Genomic DNA, 19,029 nt, shown 5'->3' with positions numbered 1-19,029 from the left:
GTAGGTGACATATGATGTTTCAGAAAAGAATAGTAGGTGACATATGATATCAGAAATGAAGAAACCTATCCTATCCTATAACTTAATCCAACCATTAGCTTTTTGATCTGATAGAGATGCTTCTCTTTCTGCGGATGCTTATCAAAGCGCTTCTAGTTTGTCTTTGTAGCCCTAAAGCTTTCGTTCGCTATCTATGTCTTTGCTTTTGAATAGACCCACGGAGCGCTAAGGCGAAAGTGAAGTAGCAAGTAGAGTTTCCATAAAACAGTCTAAACTCTGCTTCTTGAAACTAGTGTATTGGGTGCGGGTCAATAATCTATTCCATAACTACAACTATTGGTCATGAAACAAAGTAAGGTGGGAAAGAATATGAGTAATACTCCCATCCCAGGCCTATGTTCTTAGGCGTCAATGCATTCTAAGAAAAGTTTCTGGGTTTAGATTAGCTGTATTGGGTGCCGATCAATCTCATTCTTATTGGGTCCCCACCCGGTAAATAATATATTCTATTACTAATCCCCGGTAAATAATCTATTCTATTACTAATCCAATAATCTATTACTAATCTATAGTAGGGCCGATATTCTAACAACACCTTAATTAGAATGTAAAGATGGAATTCGAATGTACAGATGATAGAATTTAGGGGAAATATGAGATAATAGAGATGAATATACCACTGCAAACTCCAAAGTCATAGAGATGAATATAACACTGCGAACTCTAAAGAGAAATTGAACACTGCTATAACTCTAAAGAGAAATTGAACACTGCTATAACTCTAAAGAAACTCAATCCAAAAAGCATAAGCGTATCATTGACTAAGATGACGAAAGAGAGAAGGAAGCAAATATCATGACCTATTGATTTGTCCCCAGGACTAGACCTAAGTATCTTATTAATTATCTGTCGCTACACTGTTCCCAAGGACTAGCGGAATCGAAATAGCGATATTCTTGGGTCATCTCAATGGGTTCAGAAACCACACGTTTCTCTGGATCATCATAGCGTACTTCCACATATCCACTCAGAGGAAAGTCTTTTCGTAAAGGATGCCCCTCGAAACCATGATCTGTTGATATACGGCGTAAATCCGGATGATTGATGGAAGAAACACCAGACATATCCCATACTTCTCGCTCCCACCAGCCGGCTGATGGAAATAGACTGACTACCGTAGATATTCGTGTGACTTCGTCTGCACTTGTTTGTACACAAATGCGTGAGTTATACCGAGTACTCAGTAAATTATGGACAACTTCAAATCTGTGTTTTCGAGAGGGATGATCAACTCCACAAATATCGATCGAAACTTGAACCCTAGTATAGGTATGCCATTTCAGAAAGCACAACAATGGAAATAGAGAATCAGTATTGGTTAAAGATCTATTCCCATGTGATGATCTTTGAATTTGATTTACCCATTTCTTGGGGAGGATATACCAACAATATTGCAAAATGAATTGGTTATCCATAATTCTATAAAATCAGATATATCATTTCTTTTTGTTCCGCTTCTGGCTCTCTAAATTCATAAAGACTTGTAGGAAATCACTGGTTGGGTTGGTCCGACCAAGAAAGGCATGGGAGTAGAGAGCTTGCGCCGATTAAAGTCATGACTGGCTACCCGATCCCTCACTGCACACTATCTATCCGAAACAAACGAAAAAGAAAGAGCATACCCTGCTAGCAAACAAACTGAGGCTGAGGCATAAAAGCGGTAGTGCGCCCACCAAACTACAGCATCAAAGGAAGAAGCTTAAAGATAAGCTAGCTCCCATCAAAGAAGAACTGCCAGCGTGTAACGCCTTGTAGTGAAGATTTGATGCTGGCTCAGGATCACGTTCATTCGGCTGGCCTGGATTCGATTCAACCCCAGCGTAGTGAGATAGGTAAATGGGGTTTCTTTCTAATAAAGAGAACAAGCTGCTTTGTCGAATGTTAATCAAGCTGCTTTGTCGAATGTTAATAAAGAGAACAAGCTGCTTTGTCGAATGTATAGCGTTAGTCATTGCAACTCCCCGCCCGCCAGCGAGTGTGAACACAAGCATACCTTCACAGTACCATGGAACGGAGCTACCTTCTGGAACTCTCCTTAAAGGAGCTACCTTCTGGAACTCTCCTTATAATACAATACGACACCATACCAATTATATGGGAGAGCCGTATACGAGTACCACCATAAAGTTGGACTGTATACCATGTGCACTTAAGGTTAATAGAATAGCGTATCTATCCATCCTTGCTTTATACGATTAGCCTTACCCGTTAAGATGTAGGCCTAACCTGGTCGAGTAGATTACTAACTGTCTTTATTAGGCTGCGGGGGTACTACGAGCTTGTTAAAGGCTTTATGGACTTCCTATGCTATGATGAGTTATTCTAGTTTAGAGTTTCGAGTGAGTTGACTTTATTCTGTTAGTTTACCTTATACCTTATGTCTATTTGAAAAGTTGATGTGCACTAGATTCAATGTCACAAGCAAAGGCTTTAGAAAGGAAAGGTGCGCGCGCAGTCCTGCCCTACTAAAGGGATTAGTTTCTACTGATCTGTACAGTCGGGTGGGATTTGTTCTCCATCTCCTTATGGGAGAAAAGCGATCTGCTCTACTCGCGACCTCGTATCAACTTCAATCGATCACATAGGGTCGGCCGTAACTATTCAAACCTTGAATGGGCATGGCGTTACATAGAACCAGTGTAAGCCTTCTTAGCATCTGATCGACAGATATTCCCTACCTTTTGGTACTTACGATTCTTCTAGTTTTCCTTTCATGGTCTCTTTCTATCAAACTATCACTGACCTTGACTCTGTTTATCCAAAGTCCGCTCTTTTCCTTCACTCCCTTCTTGTGAGATTCGAGTTTACGGTTATTGTCAAATCCCCTTGATCGGATGGATGAGTGTCTGGGCTAAGCTAATAAAGACGCATTGATGAAACCATTTGATTGGAACCGGGTCGTCGGAAGGTAGTGGCGGACTGTGAGGAATCCCCATAATGAAGAATAATAAATGAAAGAAAATAGTAGTGACATAAAATAGATAAGCAAAAGACAAACTCACTTCTGAAAGTGCAATATTATATCATTTAGCCACGACATTTGCACCCTTACGGCCGGCCCCGTTCTGTTCTCTCCTGCATTATCCTATTGGTTGGTCTTTCGGAAGAGAATGCCCGGAGCCCCAACTATTCAAAGAATTGACGAGATAAAGGAGGGCCAAGGTACCTCTAAGCCCCGCCAAGCTACTGGGCAAGTCGACAAGCTACTACTACTCTAAATTAGGAACTGTTGCTCTACTCCGGATATTGATACAGCATCTCTAAGCCAAGACCATAACTCCCCTATCCCTTTCTTTGCACTTCAATCATATGTTCTTGTTTTCTTACTTGACCACATAGGCGAGAATCCCTTTGAATATTAATCTAGATGTGCAATATGTGTACCCTATGATGAAATTCCATATATGAGCTATATATGTGCTGGATAGGGGTAACCGACCGAGTATGCCCCTTCCACACCATTCTTCAATTCCATGGTCGAAGGATTTCCCCCAGTGCTTGATTTTCGTTTTGTGGTAAGTGTAGTTTAGTTCGGGGCATAATAAACGGAACTGGCCTTTGCTTTGAAGCGGTAAGTCAAGTAGACAGTTACAACAGAATCAGCTAGATCAGGACAGGATCCGTATTTGCAAGAGGGCGAGAGAGGTTAAGGTTAAAGCGCTTGTCAGGTAAGCATCAGAATGACCTGTTCCTGTTCTTATTTCATCCTAATCGACGGGTGGAGAAGAGAATCAAGAGGTAGTTCAGTTCAGATGTAGCTCCGCACAACAGCTTTCGAAAAAAGGGCAACGGCTATAGCACCTTATTCTTATTGGAGTGTTCGGGTGCTAGTCTAGTTCCCCTGCTTGTTGAGTCAGGAGTTTTTGCATAAGAATAGCTAGTTCCAGTTCGAGGTGTTATCGATTCTTTAAGTATAGTTTCAGTTTGAAAGATCTGATGCCAATGCCTAATAGAATCCGTAAGAAAGAATATATATATATGAGTACTATTACTTGACTATAGGAATCAAAACCATAATTATTGCTTCCAAAGCTGTTACTTGTCGAGTTCCACTCCACTCCTTCTTGCGTAACTCCCGTAAGCACTTAGTCTTGCTAAATATGTTGCTTATTTCTCAGTTTCTATTCTTTCTGGCCATTCAATTCCATCCCTATAACTTGGGTGAAACGATAGGAAATCCTACTGATAGCCTTGACTTGGAGAATGTCCTTCCTCTCAGCGCGTGAGGAGTTCTTTGTTTCAAGTTCGAGTGTCTAAGTAATCCGGTTTTTGTTTCAGGAGCTGTTTCAGTTCTTGTTGAATATGGGCCCCCTGAGAGAAGAATCCGTTTGAGCATTGTATGCATCTGCAAGAGAAGTTATTGTGTCTAAGTCTTAAGTTAGTGGTTCTATTGTAGAAAGTCAGTAAGCTGTTCTTCAAGTGTAGTTTAGGTTTACAGTTAAGTCGACGAGAATGGCTTGATTACCTTGACTTGGATTATTGCCTTCCTTCGCTCTTGCCTCAGCCTCGGTAAAGAAAAGTACACACCATGCAGTCCACCCTTCTTTCTCGCCTGATTGAGAGTTTACCTCTGCTCTGGAACTTATTCACACACTATACTGATTGTCTTGCTGGAGCTCAAAGTCGGTCAGTTCCGGTTTCAAGCAAGCCTCTTATTTGCCCTAACTTCTGAAGCGCTAAGGTACGATTGATTATGTCCTTATGATTCTTCAGCAAGGTAAAGGTGTGATCCAAGCATTAAAGGTGCTAAGAGCCTGTTCTTTACCGCTCTGTGGGCCAGAAGAGAAGTCTAATTCTGGTGTTGGCGAAAGTGAGTCAGTATAAGCAGTTTCCATAGAATAAGCTTGATAAGAAGCAAGGGATAGAGTTCTTGTATAGCTTCCTTGTAGTTAAGGTATAGTAGTGGTCCAAGCAACGGAACAAACAAGTAATATGTCAGCGCGGTTAGAGAATAGAGCCATGAGTCATAAGTGTTTTTCTAGGTTACTTCATTCTATTAGTTGTCGTGCATATTCCTTGAGTTCGCCTAAGTGCGTCGGGTCGTGAAAGCCTTAAACCACCTTCCTTCCTCAGCGCGTTTTCCGTCTTTGAAGTAGAGAACAAGCTAGTGCGTTAGCAAGTTCAAGACTCTCACAGGGTTTTTCCGCAAAAGGCACAAGTCACTCCAGATCTGTTCGCAAACTTATTGTTCTAGTTTCAGGGGTTAGGTTCCCCGCTTCCATATGTTGTGCACCTAATTGGATCTTCTTAGTTGTCGTTCATTTCAATTGGATTCTTCTTGATAGTAAGGAGAGCAAGCAAGTGAAACAAGCTAAAGGGTGGAATTCTATACTTGAGTCTAGCGTTCTACAGGCCTAATTCTTCGTCACTTATGAGTCCGGTCCGCAGGATTCCTGTTTTCAATGGCACATCGCATTCTGAATGAAAGATGATTCGCAACGAGAAAACCAAGAAAAGTGAACTGTGAGTCTGGTGTCTACAAGCAAAACGGAAGAAAAAGCAACCCCGAAAGAGCCTGCTGTAAGAAGTCGTTTGATTCCCTCTCCCATATGTGACTCATTTGATTTGAAACAAGTAAACAAACAACGTGCGTTTTAGAGTTGATAATAAGGAGTAAGTTTCGGGGAACAAACGAAGTACTGACTTGTCGCGCCGTTGCTAAGTAGTAACTTGTCTCTTTGACTTCCGGGGTAGGTGCTGTGCTTCTGTCCTTCCTTTCTGGGTAGGTGCTGTGCTTCTGTCCTTTAAGTGCGGAGTCCGCCTCTACTCGTGATTCAAGTAATAAGTCAGTCTAGGGGCTAGTGCTGTCAAATGGAAATGAAACAAAACAAAGGCGATGCCCAAGAACAAGTGCGTAAGTAAGTGAGCTGCTCGCAACAATACTAAGTATAGAAAGTTCCATTTCAATGAATGATAAGTTCGGCGCAAGACTCAGTGTTGTGCTAAGTTTAGTTGTACGAAATGCTACTTAGGTCTTTAAGGAAGCTGATAGAGCAAGCAGAGCCTGCAGTCAGAGCAGAAGACCTGACCAAGGAAAGATCGTAGCGGCAAAGAAGAAGGAAGCTGATAGAGCACAGAACAAAGGAAGGTATCTTTAGAAAGCAAAGGTGCGGTGCGGCGAACTCAATCCAGAAACTAAGCAGATAAAGAAGGAGCCTGTGCACACTGATTGACTTAGCACTTCAGAAGTCAGGGAAAAAAGGCTTGAACGCAAAGATTGAGAGTCGTATAACCTCATCAGAGGATTGATCTGCGCTAACTGGAAGTTGAGTTAAAGTAGATTGAGTTGACAGCTTTCCCGAGTCTAAAGGGGAGTCAAGTAGATCAGCTAAGAATGCCCCACTAGACACTTAAGCTGTTCGAGTGTAAGTTGCAAGCCGAATCGATGCAGTTCCACTCAAGTCTAGCTCTTCATTCGCTACAATGTTGCTCATCCCGTTGTCGGACTCGGTAATAACAAAGGGAAGTGAAATCCTATTTATAAGCCGTAGAAAGTCAGTAAGCAATATATTCTTCAAAGCTAGTTCGGGCGCGGCACAAGACTTAGTTAAGCAATAAAATGGAAATGAATGAGTTGTTAGATGAGCAGTTCCATTCCTATCTTCTATGGATGGTATGCGCGTAAGTTCAATATTGAAATGCATGTTTTCCTCGCCGTGACGCGTCTTGTCTGCTTTCTTCCCCAATAACTTATCTCATCTCGCAGACCGACCTTTGCTCGAACTCCAATTACGCTAACGCGAGCTACTTTCCCGGGGTAGAAACGAATTGAACCTAGACCTTATACTTCTAAAGCGACTTTGTTTGGCCAGTGTTCAATCAAGTAAGTAAACCATGTAACTAAACTCGCTAACACCGATGACCAAATTAGGAACGAAAACTGGAACTCCAAGAAACACCCCACTAATGCCTAGTTGCTTCTCTTGCCCGCGCTGCTTCAGTCGTTGATCATTCAATTCTGTCGAACTCAACAAGAGACTCGTAGCCAACAGAACTGGCCGCTACTACCAGAGCTCTTAAAAGCCAAGATTCCACAATGAAATGAGAACTTGAGAGTTTAGGGGCTAGTGCAATGTCTGCTGATTTAGAGTTGAAAAGCCAAAGAATATATAATAGAATCAATTAAGTACAATGCTAAACCCTATATATACTGTTTTAGAGCATTAACCATAAGTGTCGACCTCAACACTCTCCTTGATGAACCGATTGTTGCTGTCGACGCAAGGAGGTATACATGGAAGGGTCTAGGTATGGCCTGACTGTCTTCATCGGTAAGTAACAAGAATGTTGTCTATAAGAAAAGGTGAACTTAAGCGGCACACTAAAGCTCCCCCACTGCACTCTATACGCGAAGATACCACTGCACTTTATACGCGAAGATAACAAGTAGATCTCGGCTAGCTCCGTAAGCACAATAGGCCTCTGAACCAGGACTTGGTAATTAACCTTAGGCCTTGTGGAGACTTTCCTTGATATGATGAAGTTTCCGACTCCCCGGATTATGTTTCTTACCGTATAACTCCATTCTGACATTCTTTAAGAAAATTCCATTCTCACCTCGAACTGCGTTATTCATGGCTGCCGCGTCAGCGAGCTATTAAAGACGCGTTAGCTGAGTTGCGTCGTTTAACCTATGTTACACTATGCTAATAGCAAATTAGAAACTTATGGACTACATCGGCTGTTGAAGTGAATTTGATCTATGTAATCTTGACCTCTTCCCCTTGAAACTTGACCTTCTTAAGCCCTTGCTTGTTCTGTACGTGCCTAAAGTCTATCTTCAGCTCCCGTTAGCGCTTCAGACAGGAACTCACCTAAGCTTGTTTACTTGAAGTTCCTTCCCGCATGAAGACTGGCAAGAAAGGTGGGAGAAAACAAACGAGTGATAGGAAAGCCTTCTATAGGATTTGGAATGCGAGAAGCCCGCCCACTTACTCCAATTTACCTCATGAGAGGCCAGCTTCTTGGGACTAGTAGGTGTCAAAAGGGTACTTCCTTTCTATCTACAGGTGAGCGCACGTTAGATTAACGCTTCGATATAGGCAATGAATGGCTTAGTGGGTAGGCTATGAAAGTGAATGAATTCAAGACAAAGCAAATCCTGTACTCATCCAACGAATGAATCCAAGCACACAGGCAAGGCAAAGCAAATCCTTTACTAATCCCCAATGAATGAATCCAAGCACAGGCAAATTGGTATGGGTCGGGACAATCTGTTGACGCGTATATAAAGGTTGGGCTTCTTTCTCGTCATAACACCCATGGTTAACTAAGATTCAATATAGCTCATCCATAATTGATACTCTCCAACTGGACTCTTAAGGAATTTGGATATTATCTTCTGAAGTATTGTACATATATTGGAAGCTTCAGTATTGTACTGTACATATATTTGAAGTAATGTTATGCTCTTTTATAATGTCATAGCTAGATTTTCAAAGAAGTTGGGTTACTTTAAATCAATTAGAGAATCCATTGCTCATATGAATACTTGTATTTCACTAGATTCTTCTTTTGCTAAGTCATATAAATATATCCTTACTTGATTAAAAGGAGTGTGTTTATTGACTTTCTTCTTATAGAATCTGTGTACTTAAGAGTTTGATTACTTTCCTGCGCACTTAAGAGTTTTCTGACTTTCCTTTGATAATGTGTGCAGTTTAGAGTGTTGCTACTTTAGATAATATCATGTGTGCGTGTGTGACTAATCTGATTTGAATAGAATCTAGCCTAATATACATAGGGTTAACAACCTCCTTACTCTCATAGGGTTAACAACCTCCTTACTCTCATAGGGTGGTAAACAACCTCCTTACTACTAATCACAATTTCTTATTACTATTAAGTTCCAATACATTCTCTAATAGATTAACAATACAGCAACACTTACAATATCACATTTATTGACTAGCATAGCAGCATTGCTTCAGTAACCCAACTCTAACCTCACAGCTTGACTTCTGCAACAACTAAACAAGCAGAGGGTGACAAGCAACGGCGCGTCAGTGAGTTTTGGCATTAATCCGCTCGCCGACGACTACGAAGAAAGGACTTGCTTTGAAGCGAGGTGCTCGATAATCATAAGTTCCAGTTTCATCATAGAAAGAAGTTGTACGATATTGTTATTGTCTCCAGGAAAATATGCTGGATCAGGAGCAGTTCCCGTTTTCGTGGCGTTGGTGTTGGGCATGGATACAGGTATACTATTCTACAGTTATATACCTTAGCTCGACTTAAAGATAAGATTCCTTGGGGGTGGGGGTCGACTCTTAAGGTGGTGCAATAAATACATAACCAGTTATAGAAGCAAGTAAATGGACTTTCCCCTGCTAGAAGCAAGTAAATGGACTTTCCCCTGCCGGTGGAATTTCCACTCTAAACTACTACTCCCCTACGCACACAGCATCTTATATCTACAACTTTCCGAGCGGATCTCCTTTTTACACAAGAACATAAAGATAATCAGGACATTCTCATAGATAGACAAGAAAGGTCAACCGGAACTGAACTGGCCGAGAAGGAACGTAAGTGGGACTAAAAGCAAGTCCTGGTTAGCGAGCTTAAAGTACTGAAGCAGAAGTCTCGTCTCAGCGTTGAATCCGTTAAATCGACCTCAGCTCTTTCACTTATTAACACACTACACTTCTGGTCCAGCTGTTTAGGCAAGCGCATCTGCATCTGTATTTCATATGAGTCTATTTGCTTTGGGTACGAGTGACTAAGAGTAAGAGCATATAATTCCAGTTCTCGTAGCGTTGGCTGTAGTTCATCTCCTACAGAATCAGAGGGTAAGGTTAAGGCGCTTGTCAGGTCAACAGTTTCATATGAATCTCTTTCTTCAGAAGCTTCTAAATTCCTATTCTTCCTGTTCTAGGATCTGTTGCAGAAGAAGGAGCGGGATTATAAGCCGAAGATGGAGCTGGATCTTAAGCTTCAGATAGAAAGTATACCAGAGAGGCGGGATTAGGATCTAAAGCAGCAGAAAGTAAGTAGTAAGGTGGTGTTGTGCTCAATTCCATTTTCTGCGCTAAGAGGAGGTGGAGTTATTGTTTCAAGAGCTTGATCCTCATAAAGATCTTCCGCTGGGCCTGGAAATGATGTTTTTCACTTCCATTCTTAAAGGAGAGTTCTCTTTGGCGCTCGATCAACAGAGTAAGGAGAAGAAACAGAAGCTGGTAATTCAGAGCTTAAGTCATCATCAGGATAAGGGTCAACTGCTGGAAAGTATACAATAAGTCCGCTGCTGTTGAAGATGAAGTTACTGGAAAGAAAGTCAACAAGAGAATCCGCTGTGGAAGGTTCCGTTACTGGAAAGTCAACAAGTTACTTGCACAACAAAGCCATTCATTCTGAATTCCATTATGACCACTATAAGTAAGCGCATCAAAGCCAGTACTTGCTTCGGCCCCTTCACTTTCCAGAAAGAAGGGAGAACTTTCCAGAAAGAAGGAATTTTCGTTTGAGTATATAAGCAGGGTAGGTAATCCTCATTTAGTATATGCAATGATAGCTAAATTAATAACATATGTGGGCGAGATATATTTTCAATTTCAAGGTATTAATTGCAGAATGGAATTGAAAAGCACCAGATCCATACTTATGAAGTCACAAGACTTGGTCATAACTTGTTATAACAAGAACCACTTGAGCTTTGAACTCGCTACCGCCGTGTATTAACTCGCTACCGCCGAAAGCTTGACTTGCTCATATTATTATGTACGAATGTTTCCTCCAACTAATGAATTATGTAGTTCTCTTGCCTTTCTATGCGTTTGTAGTAGTTCAATAAGCTCCAAAAAGCATCTATAGTAAAAGAAAGAGTGGAGCGGCCCTTAGCCTTTCCGCTCGCTACCGCTTTTAACTCGCTGACGCTTGGAACTCAACTCCTGACGCCGAAGGCATATATTGTAATAGAAAGAGTGGAGCGGCCCCAAAAACAGGACTTGTGCATCTGGTCTACTTTGCGCTTGCAGTTGACTTTCGAACTCCCGCTTATGATATTACTACTTATCCAGTTGAAACTGCTTCCTTCACCTGTACAAGTCTTATCTCAGAATGGAATGTCCGAGCACATAATGGTTGGTTACCTTCCCTTCCTTAGTAGCTTGTCTCAGTTACTTATATGAGAATTGGTAATATCTTATATTAGTTGTAAATGCGGGCCAAGCAACCCAAAAGAGAGAATCGAACCACAGCTCCTAAGGCTAAACCGAGAGAAAGGGAACTCAGCTAGCACTATTCGACTTAAACCATTGGCATCGACCCCCAAGCCCAACTTCCTTGTTTTCCCCCTATTGACTGAAATCTGACTCAATACTCCATGTTATGAGCCTGCCCTTACAAACTTGAAGTTTCTAGCTGCTGAACAAAGGACTTGTTTATAACACAAAGACGGAAGAAGTTAGGTAACAAACTAAACTCGTTATGGATTTGGATTACTCCAGTGGTGTTTTAGAGCTAGGTGGATCCGATGCAGTGTTACAAGAATGGAGCTAAGGGCTCGGTGCCATAGCTACAAGTATGGGGTTGCCTAGAAAGAAGTCTGGTTTTGGATGCTACTAAATATGGGCATAGTTGGTGTCCTCCATGGGGTAATTCCGCACAAAGACATCCTATAATGCAAGGGAGAGTTAGTGTCCAGGGGGGAATGACGATGGGTGTCCCCATATGGTTCATTCTGATAGTAGACGTTGCTTGTCCATACGGTGCTCGCAGGTAGTAGTCGTTGCTTGCCCATACGTTGCTTGCCGTGTTGAGTTCACTGAGTTTGAGTCCTGTCCTCTCCAGGGAATAGCCTTAGAAATACCAGCGATAGCCTTAGAAGTAGAAGTCTAGTCTTAGCCTGCTGAGCTAATACACAGCCCACTAACGCAATCCTTCCTAGCCCTAAGGAAGTTCATTCTCTAACACTTACTTTATATCCTTAATTGCTAGATTGAGTCCACCGTTCCTTGGTTTGAGTTGAGTTCATTAGATAGTAGTGTCCAAGTCATTAGGTTGAGTTTCATTATTGTATCCTAAAGACAGTTCTTTTATTCATAGTTCCGCTCTTACTAGTGGAGGAATCAGATTTGATGTCAGTAAAGTCAACCTTGGAGACAAGAGAGGCAGGCTTATAAGCACTAGGTTGAGTTTCGAAGTACGTAGTCGCAGGCTTTGTAGCAGTGGTTACAGCCCAAGTTCCAAGTTCAAGTCCTCCCATTAGTAGTTCCGGTATTGTTGAGCACTAGTAAAGTCCTGTTAGCCCGGTATACTTACTTGATCCTTATGGTTTCATTGCCTGTATCGAGTGAGAGTCTTTCTTTCCAGCTTTCCATTCTAATTCCCATCCGATGCATCCTTGTTGGATGGTTTAATTCCACTCCACTCTATATCTTCTCAGTATTCTTAGTAAGTCTATTAGCTAGTTCCAATCTGACTTTTGTTTGATTCTTTGTTAGGTTCTATTTCTGTATGCGCTATACCATACGTGAATTTGTCTTCTTCTTAGTGGGGGTGCGCTGTAATTATGTATTAGGGCCTTACTTCTTCCTTAAGAGTGGAATTCTTGGACTATGCCTTTTCATTCCTCGAGAGCTAGACGCAGATTTCAGTATTCTCATTTTGAGTTGCTTGGCTAGTAGTGTCTTGGTGGCTAAGAGAAAGTAACGGAAGATTAACCTCAAGGGCAAGGTGTTAGATCAGTGGTTGGATTCCCAGTTGATAGTTGTTTTATTACTAGTAGTTCTAGAATCAAAGCAGTAAATCCATACACCAATGAGTGGAGCAACCCCTACTGGCACACAACACACGCCTATTATGGATTGAAACCCTACCCCTATTGATTGAAACCCTAGTCCATTCAAAGATGGAGTTGCCTTGCCGGGATGAGCCTCTCCGCTCAGTGCTCATTCTGTTATTAATGAGTTTAATTCCGAGTTAGCAGAGGCAGTCTTAGCCACTGATTTCTACTTCTGAGTTATCTTCTTCTAGGTAGTTGTGGTTGAGTTCGCTAGGGCAGTGTTCAAGTTCTAAAGTAGCAGTTGGCTTCCGACTTATGTGTTTAAGCCTAATACTTAGTAGTTGTATTCCCGGTTTCTTTGTTTCATTGCCTATATATAGTTTGATTGATTCCTACTTCCCTGTTTAAGCCTACAAGCATTGGTTTCATTGTTTTATGGGGTTGTTTTCTTGTTAGTTTATTTCCTAGTTGTGAGTTGAGTTCACTGAGTTGAGTCCAGTGGTCCGAGCTCAATTCTTTCAAGTAGTCAGAGGCGGGAATCAGACTTATAACAAGGAGAGGTGGTTTGAACTGTTACTTACTTGTTTGATTCTTTTTCTTTTACTGAGATATAGTAAAGTCATACTGGTAGGCAGTAAAGTCAGACTTAAGAAAAGGAAAGTCATACCGATAGCCTGTAAAGCAAGATTTGAGAGAAGCTGTGCGCGGAGTAAAGTAAGGCTAAAGAAAGTATAGTAAGGAATCGAGTCAGGATCCGAATCAGTAGATACAGAAGAGTTGTATTGGGTTGAAGAGCGAAAGCAAGGACAGTGAGAATAGGAGTTAAGGGAGGCAGGCCAACAATCGAACTACAGAGGTGCTCTAGTTCAGGGCAGAGCAGAGGTTTTCAATGACAAATCATAATTATAGTCATAGTTCGGGAAGCAGAGGAATCATACTCATAAGTCAGCATAAGTAAAAGAAAAAACAACCCCCAAATAACGGCTAGGGCTACTAATACCAATATATGGATGGAACACTGCACTATAGGCTACAAATAATGCTTTTCAGAATGGAGCCGGTGCTTCTCATTACTTACCTAGTTATCCGGATCTCTGCTTTCCAACTTCCCCTACTGAACTCAGTGCCTATACCTTAGCTTCATATTCTTATTAGGTAGTATAGCTCATTCCGAGTCTCCTGCACTCGAGTGTGTTACTGCTCAGTAGAGTGACTTATTCGTATGTTGGTCCCTCAGTCTTCTACTCGTTACTGGAATTCTATGTCCCCGGCTTAAGTATGCCCCTCCGAGCTTTGATTCTAATAACTAGCTCCTCAATGCCCAGTTTGCCTCTGACGATACTTGTTCCGAGCCTGCCACTACTAGACTTAACCAGGGCAGCTAGGGCCCAGCTACTACTAGTAAAGGAGTTAGGAGTTACAGAGCCAGAGGGTAAAGATGATAGGCTCAAATTCATTATAAGGCAAGTTGATGAGTTTCATAAGTGATTGCCCCAACTAGTAGTAGTCCAAGTGGTTAGTCTATTTTCAAAGTAGTAGTCCACTAAATTGTTTGTGGTTTCCTACTGAAGTAGTTCCTTGTCGGTGTTCCAGCCTAAACCTATCAATCTGGTATTGCAGTTCAAAAGTGAGCATCAAGCGGGTAATCCTAAAGTGTAGTTCAAGGGGAGTTTGGAAATGGAAGTAGAGTGAAAGGGGAAGAATCAAGGGAAGCTCCTAGGTTAGGTAGAGCAGGAGCAGTTGAGTAAGCTGGATCATCAGCCGTCCTTACAACCGCTATACATTTCTACGTGACTAGTTTGGGTTCAGGTGCAACTTACTATTCTTTTCAACAAGTCGAGTGATGTAGGAGAGTTCGGTGCTTTGCTGGAAAGCAGCTTAAGTAGGCAGTAGCCCCTTGTCGTAGGGGGCGTAGTACTCTTGCTCTAAGTCTACTAGAGAAGGAACTAGATCAGTATCAGTATCCGGGGAGCAGGCCCAGACTCAGTAGCGTCAGCGTAAGGAGTGAGTGATTCCTTAAGTCTTGTTTGTTTCTTTGTCTGCGGGAGAAGTTTCTTTGCTTTCCCTTTGCGCCCCCAGCTTAGCCTTGTTCCACTGATTGTCCTGCTGTGGCTCAAAGTCGGTTAAGCGCTTAATTAAGTATCAAGTCAGCGGGGAGGAAAGAAGATAGTATAGATGACGGGTCGGGTGCTTTTGTGTAGCATTACAATTTGATTACTTCTGACTATTTTATTACTTAGAGAACTCAAAAGAAAGTGAAAGCGTTATTGCCCTAACTTCTGATGCACTAAGGTACTAAAGAAGGTACTACATTATTCCAATAGAATCAATAGTGTAACCGGACTCTTGTGTAGCAGTTCAAAAGTGAGCATAGGAATGGGGGGTTCCTGTTCTTAGGAAGTATCCAGTTGTTGATAGATGGAGGGGTATTGTATGTATTTAGTAATGACTAAGTTCCTAAGTTCGGTGATTGGCTTAACCTTAACCGAGTAGAATAGTTGTGGTACAAAGAATGGAGTTTTGCTCAAAAGAGGACACAGTTTCTGGGGTTTGATAGGTAGGTAATTTGCCATTAGCAGAGTTACAGATAGTTAGGTTAGATTTGGAATGTCCTTCCTCAGCGCTAAGCCCTTCAACAGAATCATTCGCCATGTATGGTATAAGAACAGAGGTCAAAGTGGGGTCAGCTTATGAATTGCCAGTTCTAGTCTTTCTTTATCTTATAGGAGAGAGATTCTTGTCTTGTTGGATCAGACTCAGTTTCCAGAGAAGAATACAGATATTCCGCAGGATTTTCAGCAGGTGAGGAAGCGGTAAGTACTGAACAGAATACGGAGAGTTGAGTTATCGGTGAACAAGCTATGTCTTTACTTGGTTCTATCATTGGTGCTCGCTCCGCTGCATTAGAATTGGATTCCCCAATAACAGAATCCGTTTCAATAGAAGAGGAAAGATTGAGTCTTTGCTAGGTGCTACGAGAGAGGAGTTGGCTTTAGGCTTTCAGCACCTATAGAAGCGCTAAGTGATCTAAGTCGTCCAATTGATGCGCGGTGTCGTGGAGAGAGGTGATATTGTGTTGTCAGTTCAGAAAGTGAATGAGTTCGGGTGCTTTACCTTCCCGAGTAGTCAAGTTTGGGTCGGTTCAGTGAAGATGCGGGTGCCCACATTTGATGAGTGGAACTTAGCAAAAGGCAAACTCTTGGCGCTTACAGTCCTTGTAGTTTCGTGGAGTTATTGTGTAATCATAGATAGAAGCGTCGGCATAACTCGCTAACGGGAGCTACTATACCACTATAAGGGTTCAAACGATATACTTACACGAGATACTCTACTTTCTACTTTACTTGCAGGAAACCACAAACAAGGCAGAGTTGGGCCTGTTAGACTGAGCCCCTTTAATCAAATCCTCGCATATGAGATAATAGATGAAAGAATCTAGCTGTAATATGAATGAAAGAATCTAGCTGTAAGCGGACTTTCTACTTTACTTGCAGACTTATAGACAGAAGCAACAGGACTTGTTTAGACGAGGAAAACATTCAAATAAGCAGTTTCGAGCGCTGAGGATCTTCTTGATGAATTGAATCTATCTCTATCTTTCACATGTGGTGTAGATACAAGTAAAGACACAAAACCAGTTTCGTTTTCGCCTGGAGTAAGTCCTCTGTTTTCGGGGGCTGCTGCTGATTCTCTTAAAGCATCTTATGGGGGCTGCTGCTGATTCTCTTAAAGCATCTTATTAAGTAAATTCGGAACGGCTTCTTAAACAAGAACAGGCATAACTTAACGCCTCAGAACAAATTGCATCTTTTGTAAGATAGATAAGCGGGAAGGGCCAAGCAACTACTACAGACCCAGGAATTCAATGAAACTCAGTGAACTCAACTCGGAACAGGGTCGATGTAATTGAGCTGCTAACTGATAGAATCAAAAAGTACTTCGACTACTTCAACTGGGAAAGAAGACTTTAGAGACTCCCTATTGATCTGCCATTCCTTAATCTAATTCTAGCTATTCTTTATCCAATTGCGCATCTCCACTCTAAGGCTTAGATCCAACACCTGAAATTCCTGCCTGGCATCCTTACTTCCTCTTAAGCTCCAACTACTATTCTGTTAGCCTATCACTTACTTACCTCTATCTCGATCTGTCATTCCTGATCCCCAATCTGGTTTGTGAGCCAGCAGCCAGCTAAAGCTGCCCTTCCTTTCCTTTCTTTATGCGTTGTTTAAACTATCTGTAACTCTGCCGATGGCTAATCTATCATTTCCACTAAGAAAGCCCTTCTTATGCATTTCTCCATATATCTTTCTTGTTCCCTTGCTTGCGCTACGGCTAACTCACTAAGGCCCGGCTTGGGTTTTGCATTTCCTACTTCTACCCGGCTTGGGTTTTGCATTTCCTACTTCTACTTTCATTGCTGCTTCACTTTCTATTGGATTTTGCCGACCAGCGCGCGAGTAGCGTTAGTAATGAGTTTGTTGCTTAGCTTCTCTTCTTTAGTTAGTTGTTCCTGGGGAGTCAAAGAATAGGTTTAGTCAGCTACACCATAAAGTCAAGGAATAGAATATCTTCATCCCGGAAAGTGAACTAATCTTACTCGAAAGTCATAATGGAATGGATTTGCACTCTTGACCTCGAACACTACTGGAATTTCCGACCTCAACTTACTGTTTAGAGCCAGCGGTAAGTAGTAAGGAAAGGTGCTTATAGACTCCAACCGGTCAGGGCAATAATATGGGTCAGGGTGCTTGGAAACTTCCAAATAAGAATAAGGTGGGAGCTCTGTTGCGCTAACGACTGAAGTAGCAAGCCGTTGTGCATTACAAGGTGGAGGTTCCTTTGTGTCAATTCCTTACAGGTTGACAGGTAAAACTTTGCCTTGTGTTTCATGCGCTCCCCTACTATAGTGAGAAAGTACAGTTGTGCTAACGTATGAGTTCCTAGCTAACGTCAGTTAAGCGCTTATGGAGTGTAGTGGGCTACGTTGAGCATAAGTGAGTTCCGTTGCTTTTTCTTGTTCTGTTACTTGACTTTGAGCGGACCACAACACCTCTTCTTCAATAATGACAAAGTTGTATACGAGATGAAACTCAATCGCCTCCGCTGAAGATACAGATCTTGAAACAGGAACTACACTTCCTGCTCTAACAGCTAACTTTCGAACTGATCTAGCTTAAGATCTTTCTACACTTTTAGCCTTTAGTTTCTTCTATTACCGCAACAGAACAAGTGGACAAGACAAGCACAGCGGATTCTCTTGAAACTGAGTATGGGCCTGATCTGTCTTACGCCCCGGATTCAGCTTCAGTACTTCTGGGTTAAGCTTCTGGTACTCTCATCAACTCCAAAGTCCAAATGTCATATATCTCTTATCGAGCACCAAGTATAGAAAGAAGTCAAGATACATAGCATCCCTTTGAACCGTGGGCAACTGATTCTCTTTATTGGGATTCTTCTCCTGCTGATGCTGCATGCAGACTTTTTCACTGATCCAACTTAAGATCTCGTAAACATGAACTTTGCCCTTACTTGAGACTTACGCTGGAGAAAAGAGAGTAGATTCGGCTTATGCCCTTTCAAAGCTATATTCCAACTTTCTTTCTAGGTTGATTGGCTAGCTTCATCCCGTTCCTTGGCCCGTGTCTTGGTCGTTAGTAGTTGCTTGCCGAGCTATAGTCTTGGTTATGAGCTATAGTCTTATTGTCAGTGATTGAAGTCCTCGAAGCAGTGATTTGATTCTCTTAGTTAGCAGCTTAAGAGTGAAGGAGGAAATATAGGATGCAAGTAATCAGTGAGAGAATGAGAGCAAATAGAGGTGGGTTGATAGCGGAGATACAGAATGAAGTATGGATTTGGAGAATTCTATAAGTCAAGTAAGCTTGAGATTAGGTAATATCAGACTAAACCTAGTACAAGTGCGGCTCCTAGGTGTATTAGTTAGTTAATTAAAGGCAGTTTGTTGTTAGGGTAAGTAAGGCGCTAAGGGAGGGGGTTCTATCTCTTAATGTGATATTGCGGTTACTACACTCAATTCTTAAAGGAGTACAGTAAATGGCATGGTTAATCAGGAGCCGGGCACTATGGTAGGTTGGTAGTCGAGAAACAGAACTAGGTAAATCATGAATTTAGAGTTTCATCCTGACTTTGTGGAGTGGTGGAGCAGTGTGTTTTGCGCCGATAGGAATAATTGAACCAATAAGTAAGGAAAAGAATCTAGGGGAAAACCCATAAGACATAGCATTGTA

At 41.9% G+C, this 19,029-nt stretch overlaps 1 protein-coding gene across 1 annotated transcript; it reads right to left on the bottom strand.

Annotated features, from left to right (window-relative positions):
* Positions 1–654: 654 nt before the first annotated feature.
* On the bottom strand, positions 655–7,367 carry LOC135665722 (NADH dehydrogenase [ubiquinone] iron-sulfur protein 3-like). The gene has a single exon (XM_065177383.1). The coding sequence runs from the start codon at positions 1,473–1,475 to the stop codon at positions 903–905; it is 573 nt and encodes a 190-aa protein (XP_065033455.1). The 5' UTR covers positions 1,476–7,367; the 3' UTR covers positions 655–902.
* Positions 7,368–19,029: the final 11,662 nt, after the last annotated feature.

Source organism: Musa acuminata, unplaced genomic scaffold (genome assembly GCF_036884655.1).
Source record: "Musa acuminata AAA Group cultivar baxijiao unplaced genomic scaffold, Cavendish_Baxijiao_AAA HiC_scaffold_1038, whole genome shotgun sequence".
In the NCBI taxonomy this organism is placed as follows: Eukaryota; Viridiplantae; Streptophyta; class Magnoliopsida; order Zingiberales; family Musaceae; genus Musa; species Musa acuminata.
Note: the sequence above shows the minus strand (reverse complement) of the source record. Positions and strands in the feature narration are given on the sequence as shown.